Source organism: Macrobrachium rosenbergii, chromosome 44, assembly GCF_040412425.1.
Source record: "Macrobrachium rosenbergii isolate ZJJX-2024 chromosome 44, ASM4041242v1, whole genome shotgun sequence".
NCBI classification, from domain to species: Eukaryota; Metazoa; Arthropoda; class Malacostraca; order Decapoda; family Palaemonidae; genus Macrobrachium; species Macrobrachium rosenbergii.
In genome coordinates, this window is record NC_089784.1 from 12,112,856 (window position 1) to 12,128,003 (window position 15,148).

General features: G+C 34.5%; 1 protein-coding gene across 1 annotated transcript in view; it reads right to left on the reverse strand.

The window, feature by feature from the left end:
- LOC136829342 (Ca(2+)/calmodulin-responsive adenylate cyclase-like) overlaps positions 1 to 15,148 on the reverse strand; it is a 272,221-nt gene that overhangs the window by 143,977 nt on the left and 113,096 nt on the right. Inside the window, 4 exon segments of the mRNA XM_067087752.1 lie at positions 1,644 to 1,788; positions 5,330 to 5,488; positions 14,057 to 14,184; positions 14,361 to 14,472. Coding sequence (XP_066943853.1) covers positions 1,644 to 1,788; positions 5,330 to 5,488; positions 14,057 to 14,184; positions 14,361 to 14,472 — 544 coding nt within the window.

A 15,148-nucleotide genomic window follows, 5' to 3' on the forward strand; every position in this document is an offset into this window, starting at 1 on the left:
TTTTTACATATCTTTATGCCAATGCTAAGCACATGGAAAAAAAAAAAAAACTTACACTTTTCAAACACGTGATCGTCTATGGTAGTTATCCAGGTTTTTATTTTCAAATTTACAAAATTTACATATTTTCAAATTTACAAAAAGTTAAGAGCCCAAACAGTTTTTTCTGACACAGTTTTTAACTTCAGTAGACAAAGTATATGATTCAAAGCTTTTACTGAATGCCAGCAATTCATCTTTTGAGAGAATAGCAAAATAAAATATATTAAGTACCGTAAACCATGACAGATAGGAGGCTGATTTTTTGTTTTGTGTATAAACGCTACCTCACAAAGGAAATCACTCTCATAATTTTGTAGACCAAATAAAAAAAAAAATTGCCAAAAATAATCAAACAAGGCATCACTAAAGACTGATAATTTTTTTACTAACTCTTACTCTCTTGAAATTACAAGTGCTTGTAATTCTGTAATTGCTTTCCTCTGAGTACTAAAGTAACAGCCATAGTTAAATAAAACTACAGGTCTGTATGAACAAATAAAAACTAATTCAACAAAAACACTGTATTTATCTGAATGCTGCACACTGACAAGAACTTTATTAAGATATATAAAACTAATTTAAAGAAATATGTGAAACGCAATGCACTCAATTCACATTGTGCTGGTAATACAATCTCTTAACTGTTAGCAATGCTGAAAAGAACAATGCCCAACACGAAAAGTTTTTATAAATTTTGCTTGTATATAGCCCAACACTATATTCAATTGTGTCATGATGATTGTATTCCAGATTAAAAGGATAATTGAACATAACACAATTTTGCATACAAACTGGCTCCAAAATCAATTACCTATTACCAATTACAGTTAGGAATTTCTACGTATAAGTTACCCCTTTCAAGGAGTCCAATAAACAAGCCCACATACTTGGTAACTTTGATATACTGCATTCTTTAACCAGGCCATTAAGTTAGGCAATTAAGAGTACAATATTCTAAAGATTGTTTTTAATATTTATGAAAAACACAATGTCATAGCCCTCAACATAAAAGTATCAAAAATATTACCCTCTAAATGATGTCTTCCATATCCCATATCTCCTAATTCAGTTTCCACAAACATTATCTAATGCAGTGATGACCATTTTATTTTCTTACTGTTACAAATATTTGTTTTTAATTCCATATACACAGTTTCATCAGTAAAGCTCAATACTTTCTTAAAAAAAATATTTAAGTTAAATACGATTCCAATGATATCTACCTACAAAACTCTGAACTCACTCACTATGGAGGAATATTTCAAAAATTCTAGAACTTTTAACAATATCTTCAATCAAAATGTTTTTCTACCACTGACTTACTACTGACAAAGAATTCAAACAGTTTCTAAAGCTCAATAAAAAAAATCAAAATGAATGCCAAAAATCTATTACTACATATAATGGAACTAAAAGAAAAAAACTCTCCTAAGTGCATCAAACAGCATATTAACAAATCATATTCCTAATACAAATACCATACTGCAATAGGAATGAGAAGATCTGACACACAAAAGCATGATCATAACATTCCTCCACCCAAAGGCAAGCAAGCCTATGATCTTTGACTTGAATTACCTACTTGCTAGCCATTTACATACCTTTCTTCTGCGTGGTGGTGGAATAATGAAGTATGATATAACATTATGTTCACGCAAATACTGAGAACGGCTCTGCCCATCAGTTAATTCAACTTCATATTCTCTCCCTAAGCAGTCAAGTGTTGCTTGAGTTATATGAACTCGCCTGTTAATAAGAATGATATATTGTATGTAACTTAAGTAATACTGCAAATTTTGCTCTTAGATACAAACCATTGCCTTATTAACCTTATTGCTTCTGAACTCCTAGGACAGACTTAGACTTACCAACCTCCTTCTAAATCCTTTTAACCAACTCACTCAGACTTTCAAGACCCTCACAAGCAACAGCAATTACACTGTACAACAGATACATTTGGTATCCCAGCTTTGATAAAGGAAATGAAACACCCTGTCATATGGAATTACAAGAAATTCAGAAACACAAAGATACAATAAATGCACAGGGCATGAACTCACCATCAGGCTGCAAATCTTCATAAAATGGAAATTGAAAGTTGTACTGGAATATCATAAAATGGAAATTGAAAGTGGTACTGGAATTCCAAGTAAGATAAGGTAAGAACAAAAATAGACACAAAAACTATACATACAAACATACATAAAAATTAACTCCAGCAAGCATTTATAGCAACCTCCCAGATTCTTGTATATTAAAGTTAAAGTCCTCCTGGGCCTCTGTAGGCTCATAGGGCAGGTGCTGATCTTCTGTTTCTTAGGCCAACAGCCAGTGGGGGACAGGTCCCAATGCCTATGACACGTGGCCAGTGTGTCACTAGGCCCACTGTTTAACTCCCCAGCCTGAGGGCTGGTACCTATTATCCTACTAAAACTCTAAAAGTCTTTTCAGACAGCTAGGCTGACTGGCTGCCGGGATTTTTGCAGTGGCGCAATTTGAGCCATCAGTGAGCAGCGGGATTTGAACCCCGGCCCTCTTGACTGGTAGCCGAGAATCATACCACTACACCACCACTGTGGCATATACTCTATTAATAATCATTCGTGCACCTCAGAAGTAGTAAGACAAGCTACCATTCACTCCAGGATTTACCAGCATTTCTACTTCATTTAGCATCACACCATTTTCAGGATTTAATTTTCACCTTGCATTGACGTGCTTATATTTTGTGAGTTTCTTTTGCGACTCATCTTTGGCCGGCAACCAATGCACTACTGCCATTACCATAACGTGGGTAACTATTGTTGCCTACTCACCATATAATACCTATTTAATGATCATAAAGGATGAATAAATCAACTGACAAGAGTATAAGGTCAGAAAAAAACCTGTACACATGCCTGCTATAAATGAAATGGAGTTCATGAAGGACAGAATTTGACAGGTGAGATTGGGGAACTATCCTAGTATGTGAAAGCTGTAACTTTACTGTTAACATCACTTCCCAAGACACGCAACTATTCAAGATGTTATCTGCCAGCCTTTTAATATGGATATATATAAATGCATAAAGTCCTTGGGAATGAAACAAACAATTACTGCATAGTAATTGCCTACTATCATGCACACTACCCTCAGAAAGGTAAAGGAATAATTCTTGACAACAATGTTCGAGTTAATCGTTTTCTTTATCATTTGTCTTCATTACAAACTATGTTTATGTAAGCTGGTAAATACTCCAAAAGTTATATTTCTGGCCTTTATAATCCAAATATTATCTTTAGGCCTGGAAAACCCCTGAATCTTTAAATCTTACTGATGCCTGCAATGTATAATTAATTGTTAAATATGGTAAAATTTCTCACTAATTTCTGAAAGTTTCATTGGGCCTACAGAGATAGAAAGATGTTAGTTATGATCACGTGAAATAATGTACAGTTAACAGCCTGCGTCAAGAAAGCCCATACCAATGTTCATTAAGGCTGTGTACTATGATTATGTGATAAATTTTGACATATATGTAACTACAAATTAACGGTTCTTGGCAAATATATCACATGCCAAACCTGGTAACTTCAGTGGATACCAAGAATGTAAGAAAATATACAGTATTTATCTTTGTGTTATTTCTGAAAGTACCATGAAAAAGGCATGGTGTGTGTAGATGAATTCTGAGATATTCGAAACAGACTTCGACCCTGATTACAAGACTGGTTAAGGATTCTCAAATTTTCGTGAAACTAAGATGACTTCAAACTAGAAATACCTGGATATGAATTTCAAAATGCGAAATCCTTGAAGACTCAATCTCCCGAATAGTCAACATGAAAGCACAACAACAGGTGCCGCTTTTATAGAGTTTGTAAGTAGCTATACTGTATTCTATTCACACCCACTTTCAATTATTGTTTACCTGTTTTCAGAAGGGCATTCCAGTGAATGTCAATAACTACGGAAAATAAAATAATTAATAAATCTTCTGCTTACTGACCCTTTCAATCCAAACTCCAACCCCAGTGTCATGACACACTTGACAACATCATTTTCACCAATTTTCAACTTGTCATTTTGCCCATTTGCTTTAGTGTTTTTACTTTTATTAACATGCCATAATACACATTCCACTTTAAAATGACACCACATTGAATACAATAGCATGAACAATGGTAGCTTTACCACTCTGGTCCTGGGCATGCAAAATCCTAGTGGCTGAAAGGATTAATGACTACAGTCAATAAATCATAAAATTAATGAGTTTGGTGTAAGATTCTTTAGGTTGGATAAAAATCAGTTCAATTCAACATTTCCTAGTCTGATGGGCGATAAAAAATCCAATTACCTTGACTAAAAAGTCATTTATATGGAGAGTCAATAGCTCTAAAATCTCAGGTGATTAGGGATATGGTGAGATGTTTATAAGCTATTTGAAATTAAGGAATTAAAGTTAATTTTAGAAATCATATGCTTAAGATACAAAAGCCCTCATTTTTTTTTCTGATAAATTAAAAACCTTAGTAAAAACCACAGCTGATAAAAAACTGTGAAATAAAAAAAAAAATCAAATGCTTAACTGTTCAAAATTGTTAAAGGAAAGAGATATGTGAATGAAAAATAATCTCAGAATAAATTTTCATGACAAACTTGTAATTTAATTTGTATTTTCAAGCTAACAAACCTGCAGTCTTAACATTAGGATAAATCTTCCGGCGACAGCTGAAACCGTAAAAAACAATAGGAATTGTTTATGCAAGGAATTGATGTCATTTTCCTACTGAGATCAACCAGATTCATTGAACAGAAGCATCAATGACACAGAAAATGCGCCTAGCTGTCGAACTTCTCAGTTTCAGATCTTTATTCCTCACACCATTGGACTGTGGAACAATCTCCCTGACGATGTCATGCAACTGGAACTCGAAAAGTTCAGGCGAAGATGCAGTATATTAACTTAATGCTATTCTCCTTGCATTTTAATACATTTTCATTTATTTATTAATTTATTTTTTTCTTTTCAATGGGTGAAATCTCTTCTTTCCATATTTCCCTTTATCTTCTCTTACTTCCTAATGAGCACTGTATTCTTTGGAAGCTTTAATTTTAAGCCAAGGGTGCCTGTGGGCTTGTTACATATGAATAGGGCTCATCTTTTGAATAACAATAATAATTACCTAATATTAAACTCAACCTCAAATTCAATAAACCTCAAAGCATTTCTGCATCAAAGAACCTCAATTTCTAAAAGATAATGCCACTAGTAAGGAATTTAACAATGACAAAGAATACTGACCCAGGCTCTCCTCCAGCTTCCATCATGTTTGCCAAGGTGACATCATTAGACCAAACGTCATATTGCCACTTTCGTAATCCCAGTACACCACACAATACTCGTCCAGTATGAATCCCAACTCTCATATTGAGTTGAACATCAGTTGCATCTACAACAGATCTGCAAATATGAAAAATAGCAACTAAGAACTTCAGCGTAATGATGTGCATAAATGACAACACAACTTTTGTACTTTTTGAAACTGTCTTCATTACAAAAATTGCAGACAATTTAATTTCATTAAAATGTAAAAGCTGTAAGCAATATTTCACTCCATAATTCAAACCAAGTAGATATTGAAACTGTAACTTCTACAGTCACTTAACCATTGTGGTTGAAATATACATACAAAGCTAACATATTCAGAATATTTTAATTGAAATGACAAAGATTAGGAGTTCAAGAATAATTACAAAAAACAGTTTTGAAAACTACATAATTCTCTATATGAAAATGTCATACTGTTGTTGAATTAGTGTTTGAGCGTATGCTCGTGTTTAAGTGGTACAAATGTCATGATTTGAATGTTATTTTTACAAGTAGAGAGGAATGTCATATTCATCCAAATTTCTCCAAGATGACTTTCCTAACAACAACTTAGTTTTGACAATAAAATCCTTGAGGTTGGGAAATTTAATAAGCCCATCACTCTTGAAGAACAAGTTCTTCTAAAATTATTGGTTTCTTTTCAAAGTTGCCTACTCGGGAGCTTTACATTTTTACATAAAATTGAAGTGGATTACCATTTTAAACTAAATTTACAAGTTCCTCTCAAATGAGATTTTTCTTTATTAGAAATCATTATCCTCCATCATATTCCATGTACTCTCTCCTTGTAATAAGTTAATATGTTATATGTTAAATAAAAGGAATCAGGTTTGAGTCCTGAGAACAGGGTCATGATTATGTTAAATACTAAGACAATCAACATTTTAGATATTACACATTTTTACTTAGGGATTAAGTTATTGATAGAATGGCAATACACTCTGAAGCCTGCATTGTAAAAAGATGTAATTCTGCTAAAATAATCATTTGCAATAAAATTTCAATCATCACTGAATACAAGCAACTATCACTATTCAATTGGACTATGTTTCTCAGTACATAGTAAGGTAACAATTATATTGCATATGCATTAACACATTAGCACATTAAGATGCAAGTTTAATAACAGAACCTTTGTAGCCACTCAAAAATGACAAAGAATTGATCACTACAGGACCTGCAACAAACTCTAAAAGAACTATTTTTTTTAATGAATATAAATGTAATTATCCCTCAAAGAAAACCAAGATTGTTTAAAGAAAAGAACCCTAATAAGAAAACAGAAGAAAATAAAAGAAACAGCAGAAGTGATTGTGTAATCACTGATCCTAAACAAACTTCTGAGCACTTACGTATCATTTAATTGAAAAACATTTACACCAAAGAAAAGAAAATTCATAATTATGCACTGTATCATATAAATAACAAGACATTTACACTAAAGAGAATAAAATTACGTAATGAAAGAAAAATGAAAATTATTTGAGAAAAAGAATAAAACATGAACAAAAACAGTAGAAATTAGGTGAACACTTGTAGTGAGAGAGAAAAAGGATGTGGAAAAATTTTTCAGTATTTCCAAACATTGGTCTTTCATTCATTTTCATTTTTACTGTTGAACTCAGCCCATTTTCTTCTTATTTTCATGTGCAACTGTTTGTATGGCCGCTGGAGTGTTGAGCAGCTTTATGGGTCGTTATATGGAGACTCATTTGTTTACTTTGGCCGTGGCAGGGCCTTACAAAGCCAGTGTGTATTGTCAGCTCTGAATTGCTGTAAAGGCCAGCTCTCGCTCTGTCTACACTGGCTGGGAAGATCTTCAAGCAGTTACTGGAGTTTTTGCTGTGTCGGAGATCCCACTTGTTGTGTGTAGTTGACTGTGGTCCCAGGCCCTCTCTCTCTCATCCAGCTGCGGTAGATTTGTCTCCCAGAATCCTTCTGCAAGTTCAATATGCCTCTACTGCCGTTCTGAGAGCCTGCTCTTGGTGCCTATCTTGGTGGCACACCTTGCCTGAATTCTCCGTCATGCTGTGAGTGCAGTATGCCATCTGCTTTTGTCCTGAGTGCACACCCCTGGTGCCTGTCTTGGTGGCACACCTTGACTGACTTCTCCCTGTTCTGCTGCCTCTAGTGATAGGCTGTGCCTTAGAACCGTCATACTACTTACTGACTCTCTGTTTGCTGGTAAGGGTTGAATCTTAAGTTGACTGAACTGTCAGAACATTGCTGATACAGGTCAGCATCTTCTTTACCAGTAACCATCTTGTGTTGACCTATGGCCCTCTGTGTATCCCCAAGCTCCTGTGTTCTGCAGCATAGTTTATTCTGAATTCAAGTGTAAATGTCGATTTTCATATGTATACTTTTGTTAATTAGGTTTAAGGTTGTTAATTAAGTGTAGGTTTTTCTTTTATCTTTTTATTCAACTATCCAATCATTGTATGTGAATTGTTCTCTTTCTCTGTGTGATAGCTGTGGATGTGTCTTTCAAGAATTGTACGGTAAATGTGTACGTTTCCTATAACTGGACTTTTCAGTGGTCTTTGTTTTTTGAGTATTTGTAACAAACATTTAATTAGAAGTTCAGAGTATTTTTACCTGCTTTTTGAGTAATTTTCATGTCATTAATTGCTCCCTGAGTGATCAAACACATAAGGCTATATCCTGTGAAGTTCTGACTGTTTATGAGAGGTAAGGACCTGGATGATTATTATAATGAAACAACAATGTCATTACAGTCTGCACAGATAGAATGGATAAGCATTAAAATCAATCAGTCTGAGAAATATGTTTATGCATTATTGCTTTGTTTGTGGTTTTTTTTATATTAAACAAATTTGTAGTGTGTGCTGGAACCCTAGGTGTGTGTGGCTTACAACCTAGAAAAATGTTGTAAAGTACTCAATTTTTTCTCTAGTAAAAAGAAAGAGTAGACTTCAACATAACAGCACAGTAACAGTAAAGAGTACATATATATACAGTATATTACAATTACAGTACACGTAGGAATATTAAAATATATCTATAATAACTACAATACAACGCATACATAAGCTAGTAACATAAGTGTTTATTATGGCTCTCTGGATACTGTACACTGACTGTAATTGTATTGTAGATATGTGCACTACTATACATACCCATTGTAGCACATTTGCTCTGTAAGCACAGACAAACAGGACGAGGCAGCACATACAGTAGTTTAAAAATTTTTATAAAAATGTATAATGTACTATTGTATTGTTTGTTTATTAACATTTAAAAAAATAAAAGGCTTTTGAGAAAGAGAGAAAGAAAGGGTTTTAGAGGATAAGGCAAGATCAGCATACATACACACAATAATTTACTGTGCATAAAAATTTTGTACAGTATTTCATAGCATAAATATTTACTCTGAAAGCCTCAGAATGCAGTAGTACTTATGATATACAGACACAATATAGACCTATCTTTAGCCTGCCAAGACAGATACTGTACATTAGACTAAAGTACTGTACAAAGCAACTCAAATAGAAAAAAATTACTACGCTTGTTTAAGTTATGGGAGAGGGATCAACTACAGTTTTTGGGCAAGGAAAAATTTAATATATAAGCAGTCAATAAAATAGCAATAGTTGCCTGTATTCAAGTGCAGGAAATTCAAACTATTTCTTGAATTTCCCAATAATCCAAGTGAAGGAAATTCAAACTGTTTCTGGAATTTCCCAATACTGTAATCAGGAAAAATGTTAACTACAAATCACCATTGCATAATAACAAAGTAACATTTCACCAGGCGTAAATACCACAACTTTGTTTCTGAGTTTAATGTTATCCATATATTGTTACAGTTAACAACCCTTCAAACAACTAACATTTTTGAATATCTTTTAATTTATTGTATTTGGTCAAAACTTTTTCAAGAATGATCTGCTAGGCCTTGGCAAATACAGTCACATTTTAATTCTGTACTGTGAAAAGCAATGCAACAATTACTCAAAAGTGTGACTGCACTGAAAAATGTGATTTGTTACACAACAGATGATTTTCCTTTTTTATTCTACCTTTATTTACTCAATAGTATGCAAGCTCCTTCTGCATATTCTACCCTGAATAAATCATTAAACGAGAGACAAGGATCAATTCATTAGAAAAGTTGAGGCTGTAAAACAGAAAAATTTTTGATGAGATTCCAAATACTGTAAATGACCATATTGCAAACTATGTCAGTGTTGACAAATTTATAAGATACAGTATAGGAAATATTACAACAAAAGCAACCTATGAAGTTCCAAGTCAATTCCTTATGCAGAATACTGTGGAAGTCCCATTGATAACCGAAATGAAAGTAGTAATTGTCTTTCTTTGCCATCTATATAGGGTTATCATCTTCAGTAACAGAGGCAAATATTGTTTACTTGACAGTGACAGTATTTGTGGAAAACATCAAATATGAATGGAGTTTTTAAGAAGTTATAACTTTACATAAATGTCCCTCCTTCATATCACTAGCAGAAACTTACTTTCAAATATGCATCCCACACCCTTTCCTAAAGGAAATAAAACAAAATCATAAATGCCCACATAACCATCTTTCTGAGAAAACAAAAATAAAAGAGTGTAATCGACTCAACTCTGTCTTGGTGGGAAAGCCAGAAAGGATCTGGGAATCCTCTCCCCCACAACAGGAGCGACCCCTGGAAACAGAGGCTGATGCTCTAGAATACTTGTGTCATCAATACATTAATGAGATTAATTATATTTTCAGCTGTATGATTCAAATATCATCATATGGCTTGAACATTCAACATAAATTCTAAAATTAGAATCCAATATAGTAATATCAACTTCTGATCAAGCTCATTTTCATATTTATAAAAAATACTACATTATTTCAATGATATTAGGTCAGACAGATACTGATTCTCATAAGTAAATACTATTTTTCTTATATTAATTTCATTACATTCCTTTCTATAATAGCACATACTTTAATTTAAAGTTCTATCTTCTAAGACTTCTACCTTGGACTGACTAAAAGTCATACAAGTTAGGCTCAAGCAAAACCTACATTTCAATCTAACTATAAAAGATATAAAATATTTTCAGTAAAAACCAATTGCTTTATATTATTCATGCACCATGCACAAATCCCAGACACATCATTACACTTGAAAAACAAAAGTCAAATTTTAAGTCCTTTGCAGTTAACTGCTTTGCATATTCAGATCAAGTTGTGACAGAGCCATAGGGGCAGGAGGAGAGAAATTTGTTGAGAGTGATGGGTTTGTAATAAAACCCATAACATTAAGATAGGCAGAATAACAACTAAGGCTACAGGTGCACCGACATGCCAATGCTCTCATAAGGTGAAGAGGTCCTGATGGCAACAAGGAAGCTCTTTGGCAAGGATGTGTACAACCCCAAGGGGCTTAAGATTGGACAGAATGCATCTCCTGCCTCCTGCAGAGCATATACATATATATTAAAAAGAACAATTATCTGGAGTAAGCCTAGAATGAGGTTGGAGTCATTCTTTCAAGTTGGCAGACGAAGATAGTAAACAGACAGAGGTCCCTTAAATGCCAATAGGCTGTACTCCTCAAAGATCTGATAGAAAGGTCGTAATCACAATATGCAGATTTATATAAGTGTCTTGATTCTTAGGGAGTGAAAATGAAATCTTGTTTTGAAATGTGCACCAGGGATGTGAGTCACCTTCTGGATTTCTGTGTCCGAAAGCAGAATAGTCCCAGGTGCACAAGGTGTCAAGAAATCTGCTTCCCACCTCCTGAAGCTTTGTCATCATCAAAGACCCCATGATGTTCTAAACCAACATTGTGAGGCACTGTTAATCAGAACTTGGTGAGATGCTAGGGAAAGTGAGGATCTGGAACAGTTGTGAAGGATAAATTACATTAAGCAGATGGCAGAAGAAATGTTACCTTGCCACAAGATTTTGATTTCATGAATGCCAACCAAATTTCCTCTTATAATGAGCAGACCCGGAATTTCACATTAAATTATACTACAGTACTTGAAAGTGAGACCTTGAAGCTGGAGAAGAAAAAGATGATTTCTGGTTGAAGAGAAGTTATAATCTTGTAAAACTCCAAGAAATCCCAAAGGGGGAACTTGTTATCTCTCAAGACGTGTCTGTACCCATAGATTATCTAGATCGCTATAATCTCAGAATCTGATCCTTGGTGTAAAATTGTAGAGTAATAGCTAACCAAAGATTAATGACAATAAGGCCCTTGAACAAGAAGAGTGGATGCCTTAAAAATGTTTAATGCTCTGCAACTAGAATTTAAAACTCAAGGAGGTGAGACCTAGTTTGTTCCTGATCCTGACTCAAGTTTTGGCAGTTGAAAGCCTCCTTTCCAATTTTACTGGGTAAGCAAGTGAAGGTCTGGAAGTACCTATCTTAAGCATGGCAAAAAGTATATGCAAATAAAGGATTTGTCATAAGTAGAATCCATGAATCCTTGGTTTTGTACACAGAAGTGGCTTCAACAATTTTTCAGCAAGTCAACCTCAAGAATTAATTGCTGAACCTCTCAGCTGAAAGTCTCTGAAGGAAGAGGAAATTGAAATATAACGCAGTGAATCCAGAACAACTCCTACAGCTAAAAGTGTCCTGCTAGATTTTATTCTACACACTACTCCTTAACAATGAGAAACTCTAGGGTAGCACCAGACATCAAAAGCTCAATGAAAAGGCGACCCCCCTTAAGAGTATCAGAGGCAATACCTACAAGGAAAGTTGAGGACATAAAACAAGCAGATTCATGAAGTGTTTCCCAAAACTGCTCTACCACAGATGCTCTACTGCACTTGCTAACACCTGCAACTATTATTGGCACTCCTTTTGCAAATGCTGATTGTGCTCTTATTGCAAATGCAGCTGGTGCTCATCACTTTTATGCATTTCTAGTAGCTACTATGCAAGCTGCCACTGTTATTCTCACTACATCTTGGAGAGAAGAAAACTGGTACTAGCATTTACCAAAGTTGTTGGGCACTGGTGCTGGTAGTAGCTTCTGGGATTGGCTAGAACTTGGAAAGTAGAAGGCAGGGTCTGGGCTGAGAACAATGTAAGAGGCAAAGAGGACAAAATGATGAAACAAAAACCTGCTGCAAAACAACTGGGAAGCATATAATTTGTGGGGTGAACATAAGATTGAGTGCATAAATGGCTAAAGACAAGAGGAAAAAGGTTTCACAAGATTTAAGAAGGATGTCAACAAGAACTGAGGTTCCACAACTAGAAGAATGGCAGGATGCCACTGACCACAGGAGGGGGCTGTTGCCTTGAGAATGAAGATTTAATTGCAGAAAGGCATCTAAAATGAAGACTTGAGCAACCTCAAGAAAACTTTGCATTGGCAAAGGAGACATCAGGACCGTGGAAGACAGAGGACTGGCAAAGACAATACAGGCAGCAACAGAAAGAAGTAGAAAGCTGCCAATTCTTATGCAACAGGAAAACACTAACCAACTGGAACTGAATTATTAATTCTTGGATGGAAAACCTCAAAATCCTGAAGGAACACCAAAGAAGTGCAAGATAAGACTAAACTAAGACTGAAAAGACCAAGTGGTAAGCAGTTGTGTAGCTGCAACCACCAAAAGGAAACTTACACCAAGAAGTGAAAACACTACAAGTCACCTGGAAAATGCTGCCCTCAAGTGAGAGACTAGATGAGTAATGGGCACAACCTGCAACAGATGAAACAAGTGAATGCAGAAGAGGCAGCTGCTACCCATGAACCAAGAGGTAAATGAAGGAGGAGCTGGAGACAATGAACAGAGAAGGAAGTGAACATGATGGAGGAGTAATGCACTTAGCACTAAGCCTTCTACATCACCACCATGAATGCTAGGCATCCAACAGACAGCCATAGAAAACACTCCAAACTGAAGAAAAGCTAACACTGCCAGTGGTGTCCATAGGCATCCAAACAATAAAATTGATTGGATCTGGAATAATTCTAACAAAGAAAATGAGTCAATTCTGAGAACTGAAAGACCCTTGGCAAATGCTGTATCATCTTCAGGTTTTGCACGCTAAACATATAAAACTCACTGCTCATCTAATATGGCAATACACAGCGATGAACAAAACTGGACACACTTTAGATCAACTGGTTACAATACTGAAACCTTCAAACTTGGACTTGACTGTAGTCAGACACAAGAACTTATACATCAAAACATAAAAAACCAACAATTAAGAAATCAAAACTCTCAAGAGCTCTGTGCCGGTGAACAAAGTAATAAATAAGTACTGTATATACAAAACTTCAGAAACTAACCTCAGCCAGTGAAGTCAATTGCAGGTATCGCTAACAAAACTAAGTAGGGTCTTAGCTCTTCTCTTATGAGCGCAATTAATTTTATTTTAAGCATACAGAAAAAAAGAAGCACCCAAAATACAACTGAAGATAAAATCCTTTTCTTCTACAAGTTAAATGATGTGTGGCATTTGCACACAAACAAATGAATAGGCTATGTTAAAGTAATTAGTTTGTGATGAAACAAACTAATTCCAAAACTTTTTCTCATACAGACAATAACCAAATACAAAAGCATGGAACCAAACAAGCTACATATGTTCACAAACACGGACAACACTACAAACATATAAAATATACTTACGCAATTGCATCGATCATATCTAGTCCCATTTCTACAGCACACCTTGCATGGTCACTGCGAGGTTCAGGAAGACCAGAAACACAATAGTAACAATCTCCAAGAATTTTTATCCGAAGACAGTGGTTGTCCTGCAAATAATTTGTTCACAGCTATATTGGGCACAAGATATATCGTAAAATGGTAGTCACACTTATATAAAACTGAATGTCCAGAAATTTTACTATAAAAATTTTCATTTTATAACTGACTATTCATGAATTATCTTATATACCAAATATAATACTTCCAAGTAATAAAATCTTACATCAGCTAATTGATCAAATCGACCAAAAAGTTCATTTAGAAGACGAACTAGCTCCTGAGCTGTGCACTGAGATGCTAACACTGTGAACCCTACGATGTCAGCAAACACCATGCTGAAATCAGAGATATAGTGGTTTTATGATAAAGGCTAGAAAAAAAGCCATACAGTATTCAATTCAATACATTTATAGAAAAAAATAAATTATTATTAATAATGACAATTTATCACTTCAATATATATATATATATATATATATATATATATATATATATATATATATATATATATATATATATATATATATATATAATAATATATAATATATACATTATGTATACATATATATACAACATACACACACATCTATATATGTATATATATTATATAAGCAAATCACACAGGAAAATGACAGGCAAAAGTTCAGTACCAAGTGCTTTCACATTTATTAATGCATCATCTGGGCACAAATGAGACACAGATGAAAGGAAGTTTACAAAGTAAATAAAAAGAACAAGAATACCAGATAGTTAATTGTCAAAGGGTAGTAAACAGAAAGATAATCCAGGATAATATGGGATCAAGTGGTCACAAACTACAACCGTACACCTAACTACAAGAGATATGGAAGTTTAGCCATACAAAATCCAAAAACATGTATAAAATTAAATACCAGATAGTTAATTGTCGTCAAGGGGTAATTAACAAAAAAGTGATCCAGGATAATCCAGGATCACACGGTCACAAACTAAAACATATACTTAACCATAAGAGATATTCATTCTTACCCG